The following is a 27,354-nucleotide window of genomic DNA, read 5'->3' on the forward strand; positions in this document are numbered from 1 at the left end:
TTAATTATTATTTTTTTGTTCCTCTCCTCATCCTATCCTACCATAGAGCGGAGGTTTTGGCCTATTCGGTAGTAAAAGAGAGAAATCGCCTAAAGAAGACAAATCCCCCAAGGACAAGTCTCCCAAACAAAAATCTCCTAAAGATAAAGATTCTAAGAGCAAAGATCCCAAAGGCAAAGTGGCGGTGCTCGATACATCTAACGAGAGCTCAAATCTCGATACCTCAAATGAAAAGAGTCCAGAAAAAGAAAAACCGGGCTTCACAAAACCTTACGAATACACGGACACTGAAAAGAGCCCATCTCGTACCAAACCCAAGCTCCAAGGAGCTTTCAGTTACGAAAAAGAACCTATTACAGACGAAAGACAGAGACAGCTTAACGACAGTCAAAGTCCGACGACGAGGAAAGCTGGACTCGCTTTCAATTATGCTCCCGGAGAAGATAAGAAGGTCGCTGAAAGCGCTGAGAAGAGAAAGACACCAGAAGACCCAAGCAAACTTAAAACTCCAGGCATTGACTATGTCCAGTCAGCAGCGCTTAAAGAACAAGCTAAAGCTAACGTCATCGATCCCACTTTAGCGCTATTAGATTCAGAAAGGGCACATCATGAAGTAGGCGCGCCTTTAGCTACTGTAATCCCAGCTGCCGCTCCTAAACCAGAAAACGAAATACAAGTCGTCATTATTACTGGAAGATACAATTCCAAGAACAAGAAACTTGACGATGCCAATGGTACAGTTCTTGTCGTCAAAGGAACGCTCGATAAAACTACAGGAAAAATCCAGACTGAAAGAGAAGTTATCGATACTAAGTCAGGACAAATTACATACACGAATCCTGCGACTGGTAAACAGGAGAGCAAAAATGGTCACGTTGATTCCAAGACTGGACATATCTTGTTTACTTCTAATGTCATTGATCCTAAAACTGGCAAACTTGACCCAACATTGGCTCAGCAATATTGCTTTGCTGAACAGGCTGCCGACAAAGTTGGAGCTAAACCAGGAAGAGAGGTCAACTTGGTCGTAATCACAAGCAAATATGACGGCAAGCACAAGAAACTAGATGCCGCGCACGGACACGTAGACGTTTCAAGAGCAGTAGTAGGCCCAGATGGCAAAGTTAGCTCCAATTATGGCATCATCGACTCGCGCACAGGCAAAATCGATTACATCGATCCGAAAACAGGGAAACAAGAACCTAAACAGGCGTACGTTGACCAGAAAACAGGCAATATCCTAGTCACGACAGGTGTTGCAGATCCTAAATCTGGTAAAGTCGATTCATCGCTTGGACAACAGTTCAGCATTGTTGAGAAAGATGCCACTAAGGCCAACAGGGAAGTCAGACTAGTTGTTATTACAAGCAAATATGATCTTAAGAGCAAGAAACTAGACCCCAACTTCGCTCACGTTGACGCAGTTAAAGGCGTGCTAAGCGGTACCGACGGTAAGATTTACACTGACTACGGCATTATTGACCCAAGAACGGGCGATATTCAGGTCACTGACCCTAAGACTGGCAAACAAGAAACCAAACACGCCGTAGTCGATCCCAAGACAGGCAATATCCTTCTTCTATCGGGTGTGGTTGATCCTCGCACAGGACAACTTGATACGACTCTAGGACAACAATACAGCATTGTTGACAAACCTACTGACACATTCGCCTCATGCCCTGGAAAGGAGGTCCAGCTCGTTGCTGTCACAGCCAAATACGACTCTAAGAACAAGAAGTTAGACACACCTAACGGATTCGTGGAAACCTCGCGAGCTATCATCAGCGACAAAGACGGAAAAGTACATACCAATTTCGGTATTCTCGACCCTAACACCGGCAAAGTTCACTATACTGACCAGAAAACAGGCAAGCCGGAATCGAAACAAGCTGTCATTGATGCTAAGACAGGCAGCTTCATTGTAACCTCAGGCGTTATCGACCCGAAGACAGGCAAAACTGATTCATCTCTCGCCCAGCAACTTACAGTTGTCGATAAAGACGCACCTAAAGGCATCCCTGAGAGGCATGTTAACTTGGTCATTATCACCACCAAATATGACCCGAAGAACAAGAAACTAGACCTAACCAATGCTCATGTCGACAGCATACCTGGAACTGTCGGTACTGATGACAAAGTTCACACAGCGTTTGCTGTTGTCGATCCTAACACTGGTGAAATAACTGTAACTGATCCAGTGACAGGCAAACAAGAAGTTAAGAAGGCGTCTGTGGACCCGAAGACAGGCAATTTACTGCTTACTTCAGGAGTTGTGGATCCCAAGACAGGACAAATTGATCCTTCTTTGGGACAACAGATCAGCATTGTGGACAAGCCTAAAGACAAATTCGCTTCAGTGCCCGGCAAGGAAGTCCAGTTAGTCGTTGTCACGAGCAAATATGACTCCAAATACAAGAAACTAGACCACCCCAACGGTCACGTAGAAACGTCCAGAGGAATAATGACTTCAGATGGCAAGGTCCACACTAACTTCGGCGTGATTGATCCTAGGAGCGGAAAGATTGAACATGTTGACCCTAAGACAGGCAAACAAGAGATAAAACAAGCAGTCGCTGATCCCAAAACAGGACACCTACTTATCACATCCGGTGTCGTTGATCCAAGAACAGGCAAGACTGATTCGTCTCTCGCTCAACAACTCACTATCGTCGACAAAGACGCTAAGCCGCAAGAAAGAGAAGTCCGTTTAGTCATTATCACTTCCAAATATGATCCCAAGACTAAGAAATTAGACCCTAACGGTTATGTTGATTCAGTGAATGGCACTCTAGGTCCTGATGGTAAAGTTCATACATCGTTTGGTGTTGTCGACCCAGCTACTGGCGAAGTGGTCACCATCGATCCAGTGACGGGCAAACAGGACGTTAAGAAAGCCACCATTGATCCCAAAACTGGTAATCTACTGGTCACATCAGGAGTTTCTGACCCGAAGACTGGTCATGTCGATCCTACATTAGGACAGCAAATAAGCGTTGTGAACAAACCTAAAGACACGTTCACATCTGTGCCAGGAAAGGAAGTTCAATTGGTTGTCATCACTAGCAAATATGATCCTAAGACCAAGACTCTTGATAACAGCAACGGACATATTGACTCATCAAGAGGTATCAAAGCCGCTGATGGCAGAATCCATACTAATTACGGCATTATTGATCCCAAGACAGGAAAGATTGAGTGCGTCGATCCAAAAACAGGCAAGACAGAACTCAAACACGCAACTTTCGATCCGAAGACAGGGCATCTCCTGCTTACATCGGGCGTGGTCGATCCGAAAACCGGAAAAGCAGATGCGTCACTCGCTCAACAGCTTAGCATTGTGGACAAGGATGTTAAACCACTAGAAAGGGAAATCCACTTGGTTATCATCACTACCAAATATGACCCGAAGACCAAGAAGATTGATCCTAGCCAAGGATACGTAGACACTGTCAGCGGAACTATCGGGCCTGATGGCAAAATCCGTACGGCTATCGGTGTCGTGGACCCGGCTACTGGAGAAATCGTCGTGACTAACCCGGCGACTGGCAAGCAGGAGGTCAAGAAAGCGCAGGTGGACCCCTCAACAGGCCATATGCTCGTCACTAGTCAAGTATTTGACCCAAGGACAGGCAAAGTCGACCCGACTTTGGCGCAGCAATTCAGCATCGTCAACAAGACGGTTACGCCTCATACGAAACCAGCGTCGGTCGGTGAGATCCGCCTAGTAATCGTGACGAGCAAATATGACCCAAGGACCAAGACAGTGGATGCTGGTGCTGGGACTATTGACGCCTCAAAGGGTTACGTCAGCGCCGAGGACGGAAAGATACACACCGACTTCGGTATCATAGACCCACGATCTGGACAGATACTCTACAGAGATCCCCTTACCGGCAAGCAAGAGCTGAAACAGGCAGACATCGACCCGAAAACGGGCAACTTCATCGTGACCACCGCGGTTGTAGACCCGAAGACAGGCAAGGTAGACCCCTCATTCGCTCAACAGTTGACGATTGTTGATAAGCAGAATGTGTTGGCTAAAGCACCACTAAGCGTTTCCCCCATGAGGCAAACCCCATCACCAGTCAAGACTCCTGCTTCCACGCCAGTCCATACACCGTTACAATCGCCCGTATCGAAATCCTCGCCAATCATCAGCCAAGTGCAAAGGACATCACCTACGGTTGCAACTATTCCTAAGACACCACCAGCTAAACCGACTACAGCTCCGCCGGCTCCTCCTCGAAGGAAGATTGTTAAGATCATGGTCATCTTCACCAGGATCGATCCTAAGACCAAGAAACCAGACTTACACACAGCTGAGGTTGAACACCTCACTGGTATTTTGGACCCTAACGGTGTGGTCGAGACTAAATATGGTGTTATTGACATTAACAAAGGCACCATCGTCGCTACTGATTCCGCTGGACAGCAACAACAAAGAAATGGCGTTATCCTACCCGAGACAGGACAAATCTTCATCAACTCTGGCGCGATTGATCCTAAAACCGGCAAAGTTGACCCCAACTTAGGTATGATTTTAAGCGTCACGAAACAAGATGACCCAGTTGTAGACATTACGGCCATCACTGGCCCTATCGACCCTGCTACACGCAAAGTAGATATTGACAACAGCACAGTTGAACTCACTAAGGGCAAAGTTGACGCTGAAACCGGTCACATCTCCACTAAATACGGAGTCATCGATCCATCTAATGAGGTTATCTTCGTTACGGACACTTTGGGAGGACAGGATAAGAAATCTATTAGTATTGATGAAAACACTGGTCTTATCACCTTAACTGGAGTTGCAGATCCGAAAACAGGCAAAGTAGATCCAAAACTGGGTCAACTCATTGTCGTTGGAACACATATCGACCCCGTTGTAGAAGTCACGACATTTGTTGGTAAGGTTGATTCGAAGAAAGGCCTCATTGAACCCAAACATTCCGTCATCGAAAGCACAACCGGTCAATTTAATCCCGACACTAACAAGATTGACACAAAATACGGTCAAATCGATCTGGTTAAAGGCACCGTCACATATAACGATCCCAAGACAGGCAAGCTGGAAAGCAAGGAAGTTAAAGTTGATCCTGTTACCGGCCAACTTTTACTACGCAGTGGACAAGTCAACCCCAAATCTGGAAAGCCAGATAAGGACATCGGCAGGCTTATTTGCCTGAGGATAATCCAAACTAAAGTCGACCCAGTCTCAGGCAAGCAAATCGTATCCAACGAACCCAAGAACGTTAAGGTTGATCCCAAAACCAACCAGATCTGGACCGCTGGGCCGAAAGACCCTACAACTGGAGATATTATGTACACCGCTGGACAAATCGACCCCGTCACCGGTTATATCATCACGATCTACGGTCGTCTGGACCCGAAGACTGGAAACATAGTGAGGGCACATGAAATCGACAGGTCGCTTATCAAGGTCGATCCGATTAGTGGACAAATCTATACTGCTACCGGTCAAGTCGATGAAGACAACCAACCTTTGTATTCCGCTTCTCAAGTAGATCCATCCACAGGAGAAATCTACACGAAAGTCAGCAAAATCGATCCGAAGACCGGCAGGTTGGTAATAGTGAAGATTTACATCATAACGCAGAAAGACGAGAAAGGACGCGTCAAGGAAGTCGATCCTAAAGAATGCACCATTGATGAAACAACAGGCAGAATCATTACAACAAAGACTGTCTACTTGTATCAAATCATTGACCCGATCACTGGCGAAACAATCGACGTAGACCCAGACGATCCAAGACTCAAAGGCGCAAGAACCACTGTCACGCAAACCATGACGTTATCAGGCAAGATAGATCCAGTCACCGGCAGAATCAAGACGGAATACGGAGATATCGACCCAGATACGGGAGATATAGACCCGAGCACCGCCGTCAGAGACCCGGTTACCGGACAACTAATATTACATTACTCACAAATAGATCCCTCGCACTTCGAAGACAAGAGCGGTAACTACACGATAGAAAAGGAAACTCAAGATCTCCCAGCCACTATTGATATCCAGAAAGTCAATACCCATAAATTCTCAACGTTCGGCAAAGACGAAAGCCCTGTGAGAGGTGACGAGCCCAAGACATTCACAGAGTTCACAACGAGCGAGCATATAACGCACCAAGGCTACGTGTCGTCAAACACCCCTCTATCCTCAAAGATCCCCGTCTCGCAGCGAGCCAAGAAGACCCCCACCCCGCCCGTCGTCGTCAAGACCACCACCAAACAGCTCCTGACCAAGAATGACGATGGCGTCACGCATAATGTCGAGCAAGAGGTCGAGAACCTTGGCACCGGCGAGGTCACATTCTCCACACACACCAATAAGGTTCGTTTATGATTTTGTACCCTCATTTTCTCATACCAGGCCAGACGCCATTTTTAATCAAGTCTCATTTCATCGTTTTGTTGTCATTGTCACGTGTGGCCTATTTAATTTACTTTTTAATTTTCCCCCCTTTTTTCAAGCTTAGAGAAGCCTGTCTTAGTAAATGTGTTCAATAATTGTGTAAATAGTTTTGATGCATGCTAGTCTAACCCTTAACTTTAGGCGGAAAGCCTAGAGCCGATGGAGACCGGAAAGAGCCCGTACGTCACGGCGAGGGCCGTCACCACCAGGACGGCGACGACGCACCACGATCTCGACACCAAGGCGAAGACCCAGCAGATGGAAGAGAAAACAGTAGCACATACCCTAACTTCGTCAGCCACCAGGCAAGAACAGCGAGTTTTGACGCAGGAAGTCAAAACTATGGTCACTACTGGCGATAAGGTAATTGACAACCCTAATTGACACTACCATTGGACGGTTCTTGCATGCGTTTGTATCATATTGTTTCTGATTTGTTTTTAATATCATTTGAATTCAGTTACGATTTAATTTTGTCATCATTGTGACTGCTCTTTCATAAAATTTAAAGGATCGATCTTATGAAAGCTTAAAGCTGAAAGAACTTACGAAGTTTGTTTACATCTAGTAAATGGTTTTCAAATGTCTAAAGTCAGCTATAATTTAAACGTTTCTTTCGAATGTCTAAAGTCAACTATACTTTTAATTTAAACTTTTCTCATAGGAAAATGTTTACAAGTTTTGGTATGCTCGGTCCTTGAGTCTGTTTTTGGTTAACATCATTGAAACAGCATTCTTGCACGACATTTATTTTGTTCTAATTTTCGTTTTTTTATTTTTTTTCCATCTCAAATCAACTCCGACCGGTTAACGCACGATCCTGAATGAAAACTGAATGGTCTTGATTTTCACTCCGAACCTAACCTGAACACTTCGTAATTGTGATAACTCCATCCATTTCGCCACAACGGCACAATTTTTCCACCACATCGGTGTTTTAAACATCACATCCTCGGTGTTTTACATCCTAATGTTTCAAACATTTTCATTCTGGGTGTTTCACAACACGAACCTTACACTAAACTCGAATGATTCCAAAAAAATCTTAAACACTTCATTGTAACGGTGAATCACAAACTCTTGATACCCGTGATCCTTCATTAACCATCCCGAATATCTCCCAACGTGCCCGAATCCCCCCGAATGGAATGCCTAACATCGCGTGGCTTGCAACAGCATCAGATAACACGACGCGGCTCAGAGAGCTCAATCTCTAGCGGAGATTCCGGCACACCCATCGATTTCGAAGAAGGCGCCGGGGAAGGTCACTACTACACCACCGTAAGTTCTAGCGCATAAGGTTTAGTTTCCAACTACACAGTGTAGAGTCATATGTAGAGTCTACACCAGTAAGGTACCTTTTTGAAGCATGGTTTGAAGTGCATGATCTTTCAATAGAGTAACAGTAGAAATGTGTTCTCTTGTGAGCTTTCAATCAGTTTTTGCATTAGAGTTTGATTTTGCACTGCACTATAATAGGTATAAAATATGTGTGGTTTAGTCACAGATGACGAAATACTGAAACCAGGTAAGAAAAAGAAGGTACTGCGATCGTATGGTGTTGATAGAATCCTAGTTTCACCGGCTTATTTTGTGAATTAGTTACCCACTCAAGTAAAGGACATGATGATTGATTGTACCTGATTTTTTCTGGCGAGATTATAAAAAAAAAAGAATTTCATATGCCATTGTCATCAGAACCTATGTTAGACAAATTCCAACTCAATGTAACTCCAAAATAGGTCAAAATTAACCTAGATTTAGTATAAAAATATATTTTATACAGCTTCAAGTGATTGAGGATGAAGATTTTAATATGTCGTTATGGTTCAGGAACCCGGATCGTATAGGACAACCACCACGACCAGCGTAATGGGCAACGCTCCGTTCGGCAGCATGGTCCACGGGGCCACCACAAAGGTAAGAATGTTAAATACACTCTGAGCTATCAGCCGTTTCAATATCTAATACATGACGTATCTTATTGTTCGAATACGGCTGTACAAATCTCTATTTAAAACGGATCAGTTACGTAATTATTATATATATTCAACTGAGTCATAAATAACATTATACAGATGAAGTGCATAATTGTTTTCCATCGTATTTTCTCGGAAACGTTCGTGTTTGTCATGCTAGTTCAGTCAATGTCAGTACTTTTTAGGGTTCCGTAGCCAAATGGCAAAAAACGGAACCCTTATAGATTAGTCATGTCTGTCTGTCTGTTTGTCTGTCCGTCTGTCCGTCCGTATGTCACAGTCACTTTTCTCCGAAACTATAAGAACTATACTGTTGAAACTTGGTAAGTAGATGTATTCTGTGAACCGCATAAATAAACAACACACACACACAAAAATAGAAAAAAAAAACAATAAATTTTTGGGGTTCCCCATACTTAGAACTGAAACTCAAATTTTTTTTTTTTCATTAGACCCATACGTGTGGGGTATCTATGGATAGGTCTTCAAAAATGATATTGAGGTTTTTAATATCATTTTTTTCTAAACTGAATAGTTTGCGCGAGAGACACTTCCAAAGTGGTAAAATGTGTGTCCCCCCCCCTGTAACTTCTAAAATAACAGAATGATAAAACTAAAAAAAATATATGATGTACATTACCATGTAAACTTCCACCGAAAATTGGTTTGAACGAGATCTAGTAAGTAGTTTTTTTTAATACGTCATAAATCGCCTAAATACGGAACCCTTCATGGGCGAGTCCGACTCGCACTTGGCCGCTTTTTGTACCGAGACTGACTGAAACAGCAAGACACGTTCGTAAGTTTCCGTGAAAATACGAATCTGTAGTACTTTTCGATACAAATGCGAAAAGTAGGAAATTCGCAACGAGTGGCGATAAATTCAAACACGAACGAAGGGAGTGTTATAAATCAACACGAGTCGAATTAGCTATTCGCACATGTATCTTACAACGTTTTACAGTACATATGTATGGCGCTTTAAATTTTCGACATAGTGTTGTAATGTGCTAATTATCGCACTAGTGCGGTAAAGTAGCACCAAATGTACCTTGGAGGATATAACCAAACGGAGACGCCTTGTCTGTAATTTTCTGTACAAAACAGTCTGCGGATTTTTGCGGGGGAGGGGCGAGTCAAATGTCTACTTAACGTAAACATAGCCATGTCATATAAACGTCCAGTCTATACATTGTGTATGACCATTGGCCGCCTATTTTCAACAGACGCATGTTAATGGCTACTCCTTTGGTTATATCCTCTAAGATATGTAAGTACATACTGTAAAATAATATTAAAAAATTGTGTGTTTAATTCCAGACAACAACAAGCGCAGGCGAGCCTGAAGAGACGACTATCAATGAGGATGGCGAGATTGTGTCCTCGCAAACTATCAGCTCCAAGACGCGCACCGTCGAGACCATCACCGTAAGTCCTTTCACAGACGCCATTATACCATAGAGAAACTCGATGCTAGATCGACTACGAAAATAACAGTCTTTTTGGTATCAAAACTGATGTATGGAGCAGGGATGTTGCGGATGCAGATTTTTTGACATCCGCGGATGCGGATGCGGATGCGGATATTTAAAGGCTCACATCCGCGGATGCGGATGCGGATGCGGATGTCAAGATTAGGTACTTAGAAAACGTCAAATATTACATTTTTAGTATTCTTTTATTAAAAAAAAACGAAACGTTTAGTATTTGAGCAAGAATATAGGTGCGTTATATTTAATAAACAGTAACTACGCCGACTTTTCTGGATCTAGACGATTTCGTTATAGGTAATGACGAAATTACCTAGCACTTACGCCGCCGCTAAGACGTTCCTGTACCAACTTGTTCGACATCCGCATCCGCATAAGCTCCGCATCGATTTTATGCGGATGCGGATGCAGATGCGGATGTTGAAAATAATGCGGATGTTCCGCGTTTGCGGATGCGGATGCGGATGTTCGCAACATCCCTGGTATGGAGTGAGCACTCTATTCTTACTATATTTCTCTATGATTATTATTATTACTAGGGAATGCAAATTGCAAATCGGTATCTGTTATAACCGTAACCGAAATTAAACGATTATTTTGAAGAAAATTCATAACTGATTATTGGAAACTCGAATAACCGGTTACGGTTACTTTCGGTTATTTATTTATGACTTAAATTCTATGAATTGATCTTGTAATGACTACAAAATCCTGTCTTTTTTGGCTGTGACGCCTGTGACTATAGCTTTTGTCATTCGTGTACTTTAATAACGAAATTTACCTAATTTACTTGCCTTATTTATGAAATATTTTGATTGAATATTGTACCACGTCCAAGGTCATATTCTCACTTTTTTTTTCAGTACAAGACGGAGCGAAATGGAGTAGTAGAGACGCGCGTAGAACAAAAGATCACCATCCAGTCCGACGGAGACCCGATAGACCATGACCGAGCGCTCGCCGAGGCCATACAGGTATTTATTTATTACAAGCTTTTATTTAGCTTTTATTTTTGAAGCGCTGGTGGCCTAGCGGTAAGAGCGTGCGACTTGCAATCCGGAGGTCTCGGGTTCGAACCCCGGCTCGTACCAATGAGTTTTTCGGAACTTATGTACGAAATATCATTTGATATTTACCAGTCGCTTTTCGGTGAAGGAAAACATCGTGAGGAAACCGGACTAATCCCAATACGGGCCTAGTTTCCCCTCTGGGTTTGAAGGTCAGATGGCAATCGCTTTCGTAAAAACTAGTGCCCACGCCAATTACTGGGATTAGTTGCCAAGCGGACCCCAGGCTCTCATGAGCCGTGGCAAAATGCCGGGACAACGCGAGGAAGATGATGACAAGCTTTTATTTACAGGTGAAAGCCTGTGCCTGTGCCGTTGTCTGTCAGTCTGTAATCAAATCTTGCAAGTTAAATTTGATCCACTTTCCGGTTTCCGATTGAGCTGAAATTTTGCATGCATGTATAAATCGGATGACAATGCAATATTATTATGACAGAGCTGATCTGATGATGGAGACAGGAGGTGGCCATGGGAACTCTGTGATGAAACAACGCAACCTAATTGTGTTAGGGGTTTTTAGAATTGTCTCGATGAGTATTAGTTGTCTGTCGTAAGAAAAGTACAGTCAGCGATAAAAGCTTGTACCAAAAATGAAATGTTTGCCAAAAACTTATTTTTTTTATAAAGTTGCGAAGGTGACTCAATTCTTGGTAAAATACACTTCGAACACAATATTTTGACAAGTTAGTAACACGACAAATAAACAACAAAAAAGATTAACCAAGAATAACCTCAAACTTTATATTACATTTTGGACCTGTAATAAACTTGTTTAATCAAGTCGAAAACCATGATTGCCTGCAGAACTGTATGGCTCTATACTATATGATTGGTGGTAAGATAGTCAAACATCGACTTTTGACAACCAACATCTAGATAATCAGCCAAATTCTAAGCACGAAGTTGTCATAGACTCACCAATCGTCTTCAATCAATGAATATTTGGTTTGAAGTAGAAAAATTAAAAACTTAACCATATATTTTTGTTTCGCAGGAGGCAACGGCGATGAACCCGGACATGACGGTCGAGAAGATAGAGATCCAACAACAGAGCACGCAGCCGTAACACCACACCGAGTCGCCAACCCGCACCGACAGCGCGTGAACTGCTACACTAGTCAACCATACAACCCCCCCCCCCCCCTTTTTATGTAAAAACTATGGTTGTTGTACTTGGTAGTCTTTCCACCCTTGTCGAACCTCATGAGGTGGAAAAGGACGTCATTCAAAGCTTTTAGGTTAAATTTTACCCCTTTTTTAAATGTATTTTAGTCAAAATTAGTTTCGTTTTACGAATAACAAACTAATTTTACCTGAAATAACTCTTTAAGGGACATTTTTATAACATTTTTAATCTCTGGTATGGTTGACTAGTGAAAAACGGTTTTAATACAATAAGAACGACTAGTGCAATCCAATCAAGATGGCGGAACTCCACAAAATGGCCGCCACGTTTCTTAAACTTGTATGTAAACTCTACATACGATAGTTGTAAGCGACTACACTGCGAATATTAATTTAAGTTACGCTATACTATTATTAATTAATTAATTATGAAAGTTAATTAATCTTTTATTGGATGTTGTGACGTCGAAACGCACCTACGATTTATTTTATCTTGCAATTTTATTTGTATAAATAAATGTAAGTTTGGCAATGATATTCAAGCATTTTTATAAGGATACGTTCGCTTAGGATACGTTCAACGCATTTCATACAACCAGTTATATCAGACGCGAGAAATTTCTTTGCCTCTCTTTCGCTCGAATACGCTAGAATGAAAAAGATGCGAATAACGAAACTTCGATTTTCGCGGTAGATTATCAGGCTTTGTAGAAATAAATGTTGCCATAGTAAAAAAAAGTGTTCGTGTATTAAAAATATAATAACGTTTCAATATTAATAATGTTTTCAATATGGGATAGCTTTAATACACTGTCACACGAGGTAAACCACCGTTTTTTAGATTATAAAAAATGATATTTTCTCTCTCTTGATTATAACACTACAATGTAATGCGGGACTAATAATAAATTGTTTAAAGCTCGACTTTCGTTACTACAACAATAAAAAAAAAACGCTAATAAATTGCCAACCCTAAAAATTACAAAGCACTGGTAATACCAATGTGCCATTTTCAATCAAAAGGGTACTTTTTCTCAGTTGTCAATAAGGCGCTATTTCCATATAGCTTCAATTTGAAATCAACCTTATCGACAACCGACAATGTGGTACATTTTGGTTGAAAAAGTCACATTTAAAAAGTGAGGTTTTAACAAAACGGCAAACCAGAAGAACGCAAAGTCGGGCACTTCAAAAATTATATGTTAAATTAAATATATAATATATGACGTGTTGCTACAACTTCTAATATATTTCACTACTTAGGTGCTACTATTTAGTCAATAGGATCAGAGGTCGGGCACGTTCAGTCGAAGCGAGTGCAATTAGGGACTCTAGTGCCTTTACGATAACACTCATTATCGCTTAACTTTAAAACGCAACGTGAACATTGGATAGCCAATACGCGGCGTGGGAATCGTCCGACCAATCAGCGATCTCGATTTTAAACCAATCAGAGAGCTGCATGTTCGGCGATTGCTTAGGGTTGTCAAAAAGCCCGGTGTAATATTTTCATTGGAAATATTAACGCATTCGTTTTGACTGATCGTTTTCGACCGCCTCCGTAACTTGTCTCGTCTCGTGTTTGTTTACGAAATAATGCGAAATTGATTTTAATAATGACGATAAATAGTGGTCAATGTTTAGGATTAAGGTTAGGGCCAGTTGAGCATTTTTTTTCTATGCATGCACAATAAAAATGACAACCGTGGAAGGGTCCGCGGCGGAACAAAAATGAACCTCATTACAATGTACATAAGGTACTATTTTAGTGGACCCATTATAAAGCAGCTATATAGCTTGAAGCTCATTAATGTCGTGTACCGTAACTCCATTTTATAAACGTTATATAACTCATATAAGTCATAATTCCGGACATTCCAGTATACCTGATATATCACAAAATCGTATAGTAGCTTTACGCTAGAACATGACAGTTTCTTTTTATTATTTTAATCACAAACTCTGCGGGTAAATTTGAAATATGACAGTTACGTAAATATCTGTCAAAACTGCCGTTCGAAAATATACCCTGTAGTAGGTGAATGAGATTGATTTTTGAACGACAGTTAAGTGGAATAAGATCTTGCGAAAATAATAAATCAATTATACTTTGCTTTTTATTACATACACAATCCCAGTTATCTTTATAATGTAAATGAGTATGTGACAAAAATACCCGTAGAGTAATCAGAATTCATAAATACGAGCAGTAGTTTAATTTCTGAATGACGACACATTTATTGCAAAAAAGTGTTGGTTGATTTTTTACGAAGTGGCAACCCTATATTCGTAATTAGATGTTGAACTACTGCTTTTATTTATTTACTGTGGCATCAGGTAAGTCATAGATACTGATATTGTACAATTATTATTAATATATTTCTTACACGCTAGACGTAATGTTTTGTATTAGTATAAGTTTATATTATGAAGTTGACTCTGATTTTAAATCAGATTAAGTGTAATATTTTTTCTGTATACTTTTTTATCAATTTGACTTATTAATCTTCAATGTGTCACAATGCGATGCCTACCTTAGATTTCATATTTCGATATATCTCTTCCATACTATATTAGACTTTGCAACATATGTACCTAACAATCTTCCTAAATCCGATACATTTGTATAAATATTTAAGAAACTTTAAAAAATAAACCCCATTGTGACATATTGAAAATTATTGACTAAATACGGTCTTTAGGAAAAAATATCATACAATTTATTTTTAGTCTTTAAAATATCTGCAACTTTTTGAATAAATAAAGACCTTATGTGCTCTATTACAGAGTTGAAAATAGAGTGACAGATATATATTTCCCGCATACGGCGCTTCAAACATGTGTTCTATTTTCGATAAGTAAGACTGACATTCGATTGTAATTTTAGAACCGTCAGTCTAGTAAAGCGTTAAAATATCTGCAACTTTTTGAATGAGTAAATAAAGACCTTATGTGCTCTATTTCAGAGTAGGAAATGGAGTGACAGATATTCTTAAGGCACATGTGATATTTTCCCCTAAAGTCCGCCTTAGACTTGTGTTGTCGTATATTTATTGAAGATGTTTATTTTTCTAAGAGTCCCATCTCCGTATTATTTTGTATTTAACGAGAAGTTATGGAATAAATTACAATAAAGATGCTTTGTTTTAAAACTTGCATTTTATTTCGTCATATCAAAGTCAGACCACAGGTTTTTTTCACAAGTCTTTAAAAGGGAGAGGAAATATATACTTGGTCAAGCAAATCTTGTCAGTAGAAAAAGGCGGCAATTAGAAAAATCGCGGGTTAGCAACACTACGTTTGAATTGTTCGAAAATAGCGTGTCATTTATATATTGAACTGTTACATTTCATCGTTGTGCGATGTACATTGCTGCTTTTTGTTCGTTTCCTAGGGATACCATACATTAGTTTGCTTTACATTGCTACTGACATATCCGGCTTGACATACTGTATTTCCCACCTGATTTTGAACTTTATTTCAAAGTCATAGGGTTCAATTGTGCATTAAGCTTATTCTCGCAAGTATTTTATTTTTAGATGTTTTAGTAATCCGGACTAAGGACATTATTTAAAACGAATAAATATAAAAATAAAACAAAATTCATTTTGTTATTTGTATTCGATGTTCGTACAAATATTATTCATAATATCACAATTCATGTACTTACTATACCTATTGAATCTCTATTGAGGTATTGTTCTACAGTTTAAAATTATTTAACTAACTAACGTGTCAAACTTAACAAACACAAATCTGGTTTCAATACAATACGAGTTATAAATTAAATAAAAGTAATCTGATAGAACATAATCACAACTTGCTACGTACTCATCATCATCACATCAGAGCCCGTATACCAATAGTCACTGACATTGTCAAAACTGACATTTACGCAATCGAGAACGTAATTTACTTTCTATACATCTCGTTTGCACTAATATGCGAGTACGAGCGAGATGTAAAGAAAGTAAATTACGTTCTCGACGGCGTTTATGTCAGTGCCAAACTGATGGTAGCCGTACAGTTTTCTTACCAAAACGAAAGTTATTTCGAAGTCGACATCTAACGTCAAGTAGCGGACATTATCAGTTCTGCTAGTTGTCAATAGATGTAGCGGCAAACAAAAACTCTAATGCTCGACAATTTTCAGCTAATATTATAACCGGATTAACCGGAACTATATTTTCAACTCCTTTTGCTTATAATATTAGTTATAAATTGTTTTTAGGAAATTTTTCGTCAGTACCGAAATTTATGCCATCTGGTGTCAAGTAGCGGTACTGATAGTTCCACTACCTTGAAGTCAGATGTCGACTACGAAATAACTCGCGTTTTGGTAAGAAAACGGATTTATGGATATACCACTCTTATCTTTACTTATATTTCTCTGTGACCGTACAGTCAGCAGCAGAAGTTGCTAAGCGGGCCAGGTGTTCAAAATGATCTTGACGCGACTTTATTGTTAAGAGAATAAGAGCGTGTCAGGGTTATTTTGAACACCTCGCCCGCTTAGCAACTTCTGCTGCTGACTGTACGTACTAGGTATTTTATCTTATAGTCCAGCGGTCGGCAACCCGCAGCCCGCGGGCCGCAAGCGGCCCGTGAACCTGTCACTTGCGGCTCGCGAGCCCCCCTAGTTATTTTGTATGTAATATTGACAAACAACAATGTCTGATAAAGTCATCAATATTAACAAAGTACGGCCCGCGTCAACTTCGTTAACTACTATGTGGCCCTTGGCTGCTAAAAGGTTGCCGACCGCTGCTATAGTCTAATTAACCGAACAAGTTGGACACTTTCGCCCCGATGTTCCTCACAATTCCCTCATTATTTTTCCACATCAACCCCTGCTTGCCGAGGCCGTACGGGCTGTCTTCGCCGGTCTGCAGGTAGTAGCGGCCGGTAGTACCAGGCTTCGAGGCGAATCCCATGGGGCTGGAGAAAGAATAGAGTTAGACAAAGGTAAGTGCCGTGATGCCGGGGTGCCTCATGTTGCCGTGAGGTGAAGTAGGTACCTACGCATGCTGACCGTACAGTGTTACAAACCGGTCTTGTTGAATTATTATATATTATGCATGGTAACTTTAGATTTAACTTAACCTAAGAATAGTATATATATATACAGTTTGCTCTGTACTCTGTAGGTATAACGCATAAAGTACATACTTATAAACATAATCGAGAGCGCACTATTCGCCAACAAACTGTCTACAGTTTGGCGAAACTTTTGTATACCTAGACATAAGTATTTTTTGAAAAAAAAAAAAAAAAAAAAGTTTTGATAGCCCCTGTGCAAGTGTTATTTAAACGTCATAATTTCCATAGAATTAATATGACTAGAACAACTGTCAATCTTCAAAAGTGCGACCAAAAATGAAATGCAAGTGTGTGCGTAAATTGTCTATGTGAGATCGAAAATAGTGATATCATGTTACAACATATTAATAATCTGTCGATGTTTGATTGCTTTATCGACTACTTTTTCAAATGTGTTATTTTAAACGTTAAAATTCTACGACATTATGACGTATAAATAACACTTGCACTGTGTGTACTATCAAAATCGTTGCAGACTTATCTTAATGTAACTCTTACTGTGTTGGAAAGTGAAGTTTAAATTTACCGCTAAACATGAGCACCTTCAAAAAGGTATAACAATCGTTATTATTTGAAGTCGGTTATAAAAGCTAATATCTTAATGATGTCTTGTGAAGAAATAATTACATAGCTATTAATATACCGACAAGTTATCGATACTGTCATATGAACATTTTGTCAAGCCCTAGCGTAAAGTAACAGGTTATGTTTTTACACAAAATATTTTAAATTATAGGCTAATATGATAAAATATTAGCACACAAATGAAGAAAAACTTATAATGAACTTTATAAACCGGCTTCTTACACTTTTTACGCTGTTAATTTGACAAAATATCGTTATGAAAATTTCGCTAGGAATATCATAAATCCTCTGAAATTAGTGTTTGCTTGGATTATTTGGCACTGTAACACTGAAATCCGGCACACTACAAGACACAATCTTCACTGAATTACTTTATTTAATACTTTTCGTCCTAATCCGTGTATATTTTTCAATTTGAAAATTACTGTGATACGCTCTTGGCCGTCCGCGGCCGTCGTCAAAGTCAAAAGTGGTCACGTTTTCTCATTGGTAGTCTGACTCTTTCGCACTCATGGTATGTTCATATACGTGATGGCTTCCCTTTCGCACACTTCAGCTGTCTGTCAAGCGCGAGCGCGAAAATGACAAGTCTGTGATAATTTCATAGAAGTTTGACGTTCAAAATAACACTTGGACTGGACTATCAAAATCGCTGCCAACTTTGAAGCCCCCTCCAGACTATGTGCGTGAGTCGCGGCTTCGCGCCGCGATTTGCGCACGAGTGTGGAGGGCCCTTGAAGTTTATAACAGTGAAGGTTGCAAGTCGGATGAAATTCGACTTTCAGCGTGCTCCTGGGCTATAACTGCGAAAATCGAAGTTTCGCAAATTGCGGGCATCTGTCTCTGTCACTCTAATTACGCCTTCCTTGGAGTAAAAAAGAAAGATCCTCGCAATTTGCGAATATCGGTTTTCGCGGTAGCCCCTCTGTACTGGGGTTCTAGCCAAGATGACAATCGTTGATAGAAAACGTCAATCAAAGGAAATAGTCACGTGACTTCGTAGCATCTGTCACCCCGATACATTTTTTCTGTTCGTTTGTCGATTTTCGATTGGCATCTTGGCTAGGCATGAGAGGGTTTAAGCTTAAAACTACCGAAACTAGTCATTTCAGGAAACCACTTCAGTTGAAGTCCTACTACCTAAGTAGCTATCAGTCAGGGCTGGGGCTTCAGGGTCTGTTACCACGATTGTGAGAGTGGGCCATGAAACGACAGGCGATAAATGTGCGACCAACCTATCCGTACCGGATTTCACTTTTACCTGATATCACTATCGCACTGGGCCTTCTTGAACGCGTCATAATCCTTGCACCTCCGCGCGGGGAACGCGTCAGGATCACTGACTCCGCGAAGTACACCCACGCGCGGCTGTGTAACGCAGTTGTGCTGCTCTGAGCCGCTGTATAAGTATTTACCTGACATCACTCTCGCACTGGGCCTTCTTGAACGCGTCGTAATCCTTGCACCTCCGCGCGGGGAACGCGTCAGGGTCACTGAATCCGCGAAGTACACCCACGCGCGGCTGTGTAACGCAGTTGTGCTGCTCTGAGCCGCTGTATAAGTATTTACCTGACATCACTCTCGCACTGGGCCTTCTTGAACGCGTCGTAATCCTTGCACCTCCGCGCGGGGAACGCGTCAGGGTCACAGAATCCGCGAAGTACACCCACGCGCGGCTGTGTAACGCAGTTGTGCTGCTCTGAGCCGCTGTATAAGTATTTACCTGACATCACTCTCGCACTGGGCCTTCTTGAACGCGTCGTAATCCTTGCACCTCCGCGCGGGGAACGCGTCAGGGTCACTGAATCCGCGAAGTACACCCACGCGCGGCTGTGTAACGCAGTTGTGCTGCTCTGAGCCGCTGTATAAGTATTTACCTGACATCACTCTCGCACTGGGCCTTCTTGAACGCGTCGTAATCCTTGCACCTCCGCGCGGGGAACGCGTCAGGGTCACTGAATCCGCGAAGTACACCCACGCGCGGCTGTGTAACGCAGTTGTGCTGCTCTGAGCCGCTGTATAAGTATTTACCTGACATCACTCTCGCACTGGGCCTTCTTGAACGCGTCGTAATCCTTGCACCTCCGCGCGGGGAACGCGTCAGGGTCACTGAATCCGCGAAGTACACCCACGCGCGGCTGTGTAACGCAGTTGTGCTGCTCTGAGCCGCTGTATAAGTATTTACCTGACATCACTCTCGCACTGGGCCTTCTTGAACGCGTCGTAATCCTTGCACCTCCGCGCGGGGAACGCGTCAGGGTCACTGAATCCGCGAAGTACACCCACGCGCGGCTGTGTAACGCAGTTGTGCTGCTCTGAGCCGCTGTATAAGTATTTACCTGACATCACTCTCGCACTGGGCCTTCTTGAACGCGTCGTAATCCTTGCACCTCCGCGCGGGGAACGCGTCAGGGTCACTGAATCCGCGAAGTACACCCACGCGCGGCTATGTAACCAGCAGTTGGGTTGCTCTGAGCCGCTGTATAAGTATTTACCTGACATCACTGTCGCACTGGGCCTTCTTGAACGCATCGTAATCCTTGCACCTCCGCGCGGGGAACGCTTCAGGGGTCTTGACTGACTCCGCGAAGTACACCCACGCGCGGCTGTGGCTACACGTCTGGAACAGGCAGTTGGGCTGCTGAGAGCCGCTATTCGGGAAGTAGTCCACTTGACCTGGGAAATGAAATAATAATGTGAACTTAAGCACAGAATAAAAAATAGTACTAGGTACAGAAGATTCACTCTCTAACAAAACGCGTCTTTTACGGAAGATATGGCCGCTAGGTGGCGCAGGCGCGAGCAAGCGTCCGTTCCGTAGCGGTGCAACAACTATGGCTAGACACCTCACACCAAAATTGGTGTGGACCACATGTACTTGTAGCGACGCGACGAAACCGTGGAGTGAGCCACGCCTGACTTAAGTACATGTTAAGAGTGGGAACTAGGGGAAAGTGGGGTAAGATAAGTTAGAGAACAGTGAGAGGTTAGACCCCGGCTAAAGATGAAAGATCTCAGGGACAAAGTGTCCTGGCAATGACACTACGTAAATATAAGCTTTTAACATTCGACAAATAAATCGAATAGGAACTTATAAAAGTTAGGTCCCTAGGTACCGAAGATTAACGCTACGGCTTACGCTGTGGGGGTCCTTTTTTCGTCTGTTCTTTTTATAACCTGTCTTACAAATGTAACTAGCCATGATGAGCAGTAAATAAATGTATTCTATTCTATTCTAAAGTAACTCTGGGTATCATTTAAGTACTACTAACTACCAAACCCATTCGAACTTACCAACAGGATCCTTCAATCCATAGACCCCCGCGTCCGTATGTATAACATCCACATAGTCCGCATCCGTGGCCTTGAGCCGCAACTCGGGTTCCACGTGGCTGAAGCACGGTCCGGCCGGGTCAAGCCCGGTTATTCGGCCCACCCGGTGGCCGGTCAGGTTGGCGAAGGTTTTGCCGGTGAAGCCGGATATGTGGGCGCCCAGGCTGTGTCCGATGATGTGTATGCCGGAGGGGTTGTGGCCCTCTGCGGATTTAAAGGGTTGCTTAGGTTAGAATAGTGCAGTAACATATATTAAAACAGAGATTAAATAACAAATGATCATAAATCTAAACCTAAATTAGCCTGAGGCATTGTTCCCAGGACACTGGCCGTTCCCCCTCTGCACAGTGAGGCTGAGTTTTTGGTAAGAATTACAGATTCATTGAAATGATTGTATAAGACACATGACGTAACCAAGTTTGGGCTAGGAGGCAATTGATAATGGTCGTTGGCCAAGGGGAGAGGGAGGGGCATACATTTAGTTACAAATTTTATTTTCTTCATGGGGGCAGCTCTACTCCTCCCCCCGACGCCCTTGCTAGTACGTGCTTGAAATTGGATGCAGATGGCAGATTTTAAACGCGATCGGACAATAAATAATAAAAATCTTTGTCACATAATAACTGAAATAAGTTTATTTTTACCCTAAGAAATGAGTAATCATTTTTCTGGATAACACTTTGATCATCACTAAAACAATACAATGAAAAATTGGATTTTCCTACGATCAAAGCGATTGCGTGTCAACAATAAGGAGGTATTATAGGTATCTATGTAGTTTACATGACGCTAAGTGGTAGTTATAAACAGATTTATATAGCAGCAGTACTAGTAATAGTAGTATAACAAGCCTGTTTTATAATCGACCTCAAGAGTATCATTTGCTTGTGCGTAATTTACTTCCTAGTATGTTCGTAGTACCATAGAGAAATATAGTAAGACAAGAGTGCTCACTCCATACATCAGTTCAGACTATTAATTTCAGTGTCTACATCTAGCATCGAGTAGCGGAATTATCAGTACTGCTACTTGACAATAGATGTAGCACCGACCGGAAAGTCTTATCTCAACAGCATAAGACTTTCCGGTCGGTGCTACAACTATTGTCAAGTAGCAGTACTGATAGTTCCGCTACTCGATGCTAGATGCTAATAGTCTTTTTGGTACTAAAACTGATGTATGGAGTGAGCACTCTGTACCTATGCAAATTGTGGGACAATACGAAAATAACTAATGTTTAAATAACAAACTGCTAGTAAACTACATGTTTCCCTATAAAAGCTCTGGAATTGCTGGCGTCCATAGGCTACGGAGACTGCTTACAATCAGGTGGGCCGTATGCTTGTTTGCCACGTAGTGTAAAAAAACTGCAAACACTCATAATTAAGGCAACGGTGTCCATCAACAACTAAACAGGCCGTCTTCGTTTGACACCACCTAGGTACCTATTCGTGAATTAGATCATTAGGTATAGGTACCTATATAACAAAAAATATACACCTACCTAAGTTGTAGGTAGGAAAATGTCATTTGAGACTGATGAAATCTTCGCCTGAGCAAAAAACCACTACGATGAAAAAATGAATATGTAAAAAATAGTGGTTTTATGGCACTTGAATTCTAAGTAGCTACATACTTTAATAGTATTACCTAAACCGGAGATTGAGATGGATATTTTTTTTTGATGCGTGTTGTGATTAAATCAATCAATCAAATACCTATACTTTATTCATGTAGGCCTAGCAACAAGCACTTATTATGAATAGTAGCTACTTTACTTATTATGTAATAATTATATTATCTTAAGCTAATTTTCAGAGCAATTTATTGATGTAAATATAATTCATAATAGGTAGTATTGAATTATTATGCAGATCAACTTTAATACTAATAAATTCACAAAAAGATCGTCAAAACATAAAAAAATAATGTATTAAAAAATGAGTCATCCTATTAAGTTTTGCTTATCGCAGGCAGATTTGTATGTAAAACATCTCTTAATAAGGATATCTTGCTAACTGGTGGAAAATACCATAACAAGCCAGAAACATGCAGTTAAATATGATAAACAAGCACATATACGGTTTAGAATCATTTCAATGTGAAGAATAATTAATAATAATTATGCTAACTCGTTCCGGAAGACCTTGGCTATAAATAATGACCATAATTAATTAATCTGCTATTAATAAAATTATAAACACGGTCAATTAATAGCTTAATAGAGACCGAATTGGAGAATTTTATGGAAGAGGATCGTGCTGTGAAGAGAGCGTACTTGGGACAACCAAATGGGAGACGCCCGATTGGACGTCCTATTAGGTACCAGGGATGTTGCGGATGCAGATTTTTTGACATCCGCGGATGCGGATATTTAAAGCCTCACATTCGCGGATGCGGATGCGGATGTCAAGATTTGGTACTTAAAAAACGTCAAATATTTCATTTTTAGTAATTTTTATTTAAAAAAAACGAAACGTTTAGTAAGTATTTGAGCACGAATATAGGTGCGTTTTATTTAATAAACAGTAACTTGGTCGACTTTTTGGGATCTAGACGATTTCGTTATTATATAATGCCGAAATTACCTAGCCTTACGCCGCCGCTAAGACGTTCCTGTTACCGACTTGGTCGACATCCGCATCCGCATGAGCTCCGCATCGATTTTATGCGGATGCGGATGCAGATGTGGATGTTGAAAATAATGCGGATGTTCCGCGGATGCGGATGCGAATATTCGCAACATCCCTGTTAGGTACCTCTGGAACGACGTAGTAGCTTCAAGACCTACTCAAACTCGGCCATGGCGACTGGTAAGACCTATCGCAAGACCGAGCATGGCGTGATCCGGTGTCGTAGGCCAGGACTCACTTTGGGTCGTTGCGTCACCGTAGTAAGTAAGTAAGTCAAAACCAGTAATTACTTTACATGAGGCTTCCATACCGAATTCGTAGGTTTAAAGCTCAGTTCGGTAAAAACGGGACCCCTATTACTAAGACTCCGCTGTCAGTCTGTCTGTCACTAGGCTGTATCTCATGAACCGTTGAAATTTTCACAGATGATGTATTTCTGTTGCCGCTAAAAAGTACGGAACCCTTGTTGGGCGAGTCCGACTCGCACTTGGCCGGTTTTTTTCCTTGAAGCGACGATTTCCGAAACTATTCCTAGTTGACTACGGAACCCTAAAAGGTCTACTCGCCATTCTGACGTCAGGACATTAAATATGTTACTTACTGACTACTGTTTAGACGACAACGGTTTCACTCACTTGAATTTTTAGTCGCTATTGGCAACATGTTTCGGGCCCGTCCGGGGTCCACAGTTTAAAATATGTCTCACGAAAGTTTAATCTCCATTAATGTTACTTACTGTTAACCATGGCGGCGAGAACTTCTCCGAGCCTCTCTCCTATAAACCGCACGTAGGTCGAGGAGCGCAGGTACAGCCATTTAATCAGGGCGCTGGCGTCCAGGGCCAGAACATTGGATTCACCTGGAACACGAAATAGTAGATTGTTAACCAAGGGATGAAAGGCACTCATTTCTGCCGAGGTAGTTAGTCCGAGGCTGAAAATATGCCTTTCACCCGAGTTGAACACTAACAGACAGGAACAAATATCTGTGCCCATCACACAAATACATGCCGTTACCGGGATTCAAACCCAGGAGCGCGGCTTAACAGGTCACTACCCACTAGGCCAGGGAATTCCTGTCAAAATATCACACATGTGTGTTGCTCTCATTAAAAATGAATCAATGTTAACAATCTCCTACTTAACAATTGAATAGGCCTATTCAGGTACTCAATCATAAATTGCCTTACCACATTGTTGCTATGCTCATTATAATTCTATTGCAGCCTATAAATATCTGCAATTACCATAATTATCTTATCAAACGGTATTGTGTTATTCTATTGTTTCGCGTAAAACAAGATACAAACTTGTTTTTATTTTGATATTATACAAGTTAAGTTCGTTATGACGGTTATCTATTAAAATAAAAACAATTTAAGCTACTTACGACTTTGTTTACGACTTCCTTTGCTGGGATCATCAGTGAAACCATGGATGAAGATATACAGTTTCTGCCCGAGGTTGAATTGTCACTCAAGTGGGGTTGAAAAGTACACTACCTTGGCTCAGTAACGCTTCACTGATAGCAGTAGCACTGTAGCTTGCTTTGCTGGGGTCATCAGTGAAACCTTGGATGAAGATGTACAGTTTCTGCGCGGGGTTGAATTGTCACCCAAGTGGGGTTGAAAAGTCTTATAAGGTGAGTTCGACTAAGATCGGACACCGGGTAAGATCGTATGATTCAAATTTCTGCCTGTTGCGGGGCTTTTTTTTAATGCTGGCAAGGTGATGCAATGCCCGGGACAAAACAGCGCATTGCATCACCTTGCCAGCATTAAAAAAAAAGCCCCGCAACAGGCAGAAATTTGAATCATACGATCTTACCCGGTGTCCGATCTTAGTCGAACTCACCTTACTTATTCCGAAAATATGTACTACCTTGGCTCAGCAACGCTTCACTGATAGCACTATAGCTTCTTTTGCTGGGGTAATCAGTGAAACCATGGATGAAGATATAGTTTCTGCGCGAGGTTGAATTGACACTCAAGTGGGGCTGAAAAGTACACTACCTTGGCTCAGCAACGCTTCACTGATAGCACTATAGCTTCCTTTGCTGGGGTCGTCAGTGAAACCATGTATGAAGATATACAGTTTCTGCGCGGGGTTGAATTCTCGGGCCTCGGGGATGCGCGCCGCCGCGCTGCTGATGTTGTATATCGTGCGGATGCCACTGTGGAATTATAAAAGGAAAAAATATCTAGAATAACTAGATAATTATCTATACCTGTAAGCCATTAGCCACCTCTTCAAACAAATCTGCTTTTAAATTAATACGTAGCTAATAAATAGGAAAGTAGTTGTAATTTTAACAGCTTAACTGTGGAATGAACTGTCGCCTGCGGTATTTCCGGACCGATACGACCTTCAAACCTTCAAGAAAAGAGCGTACTCCCATCTTAAAGGCCGGCAACGCACTTACAACCCCTCTGGTGTTGCGGGTGTCTATGGGCGGCGGTAATCCCTTACCATCAGGTGATCCGTCTCCTCATTTGCCTCCTATATCATTAAAAAATTGCGTTGACGGTTTTTTTATTTGATTAAACTTACGGATCTCTGTACTCTAGAGTCAGTCTGTCTAGTTGAGGCTCGTCATCTCCCTCGTAGTTCTCGTACGCTACTCCGAAGATCTTCTTCACATTTGTACCTGTACACAAACAAGCGTCATCGATAAACTGAAACGGATGTCATATATGAATCTTGTGCGTTGCGAGTTCGTAAAAACTAGTGCCCACGCCAATTACTGGGATTAGTTGCCTAGCGGACCCCAGGCTCCCATGAGCCGTGGCAAAATGCCGGGACAACGCGAGGAAGAAGAATAATCAAAAGCAGATGTTTTTTCCTACGATTGAAAATCAAAGAAATATACGCTCGTGGACGGAATGTATGACGGAATTTGCCACATTGACCTTATAATGTAAACATTATAATCAAATCATCACATAAAAATCAATTCCACCAGCCAACATGAGAAACAACTCAAAAATTACTTTGCCACTCAGATTTTGGAGAATACGATTAAAGAGCTCTTTTATGAGCTGGTGTGGTGGAAAGATACTTACATTGGCTAGACCCGATGAAAGCAATAGTTTCATCTATAGGCTGTTTAACAGCAGCTATCTCTTTCTGCACGCCCCTCCCAAAGCTGCCGGCCGCGTCCGAAACGTTCCCTGTCACTGCGTCGCGCACTTTCACCGCATCATTCACGGATGGCACTGAGGGAGTGGAGACTGAGGGGAGGGCTTTCTTCAGCTCTGAGAGGGGGTTGTCGGCCGAACACATGACGAGGGAGGCTATAAGGAGAGGTAGTAAACCCGCCATTTTTCTGAAAAAAGAAAAAAAAAGTGTGATTTTTTTACGGTTTTATGCTAATAGCCGCACGGTACCACTAATTATTTAATGAAATTTTACGGTACCACAGTACAATTACTTTAATGTCATTTAATGGTACCATAGTAATAATTACATTAAATGTAATTTACACCATTCGTCAACTGGAACAGAGTTGCATTTATTATTTCGTACGTAAATTTATATGCAACCATATTTTGCAGGTATGTCTGCGAATTCCTACTGATATTATTAATGCGTAAGTAAAAATATGTCTGTA

At 41.5% G+C, this 27,354-nt stretch overlaps 2 protein-coding genes across 11 annotated transcripts in view; one reads left to right on the forward strand and one right to left on the reverse strand.

Annotated features, from left to right (window-relative positions):
* LOC134657934 (protein 4.1 homolog) overlaps positions 1-12,098 on the forward strand; it is a 105,100-nt gene extending 93,002 nt beyond the window's left edge. For 8 of the 10 annotated variants that reach the window (XM_063513529.1, XM_063513526.1, XM_063513528.1 and 5 more), the window contains 7 exons: positions 47-6,352; positions 6,575-6,796; positions 7,610-7,714; positions 8,267-8,353; positions 9,733-9,840; positions 10,766-10,876; positions 11,964-12,098. In XM_063513529.1, the coding sequence (XP_063369599.1) occupies positions 47-6,352; positions 6,575-6,796; positions 7,610-7,714; positions 8,267-8,353; positions 9,733-9,840; positions 10,766-10,876; positions 11,964-12,035 (7,011 nt within the window). In that variant the 3' untranslated portion in view covers positions 12,036-12,098. The remainder of the gene's footprint in view (positions 1-46; positions 6,353-6,574; positions 6,797-7,609; positions 7,715-8,266; positions 8,354-9,732; positions 9,841-10,765; positions 10,877-11,963) is intronic. The other 2 variants (XM_063513519.1, XM_063513524.1) reach the window with 2 other exon arrangements.
* Positions 12,099-16,872: 4,774 nt separating this feature from the next.
* LOC134658061 (phospholipase A1-like) lies at positions 16,873-27,075 on the reverse strand. The gene is made up of 7 exons (XM_063513663.1): positions 26,807-27,075; positions 26,295-26,391; positions 25,757-25,917; positions 24,482-24,604; positions 21,074-21,316; positions 20,275-20,455; positions 16,873-17,032 (listed from the first exon to the last, which is right to left on the reverse strand). Exons 1-7 carry the CDS (start codon positions 27,063-27,065, stop codon positions 16,873-16,875), a joined length of 1,224 nt encoding a protein of 407 aa, XP_063369733.1. The 5' UTR covers positions 27,066-27,075.
* Positions 27,076-27,354: the final 279 nt, after the last annotated feature.

This window comes from Cydia amplana, chromosome 21 (assembly GCF_948474715.1).
Source record: "Cydia amplana chromosome 21, ilCydAmpl1.1, whole genome shotgun sequence".
Classification (NCBI taxonomy): domain Eukaryota; kingdom Metazoa; phylum Arthropoda; class Insecta; order Lepidoptera; family Tortricidae; genus Cydia; species Cydia amplana.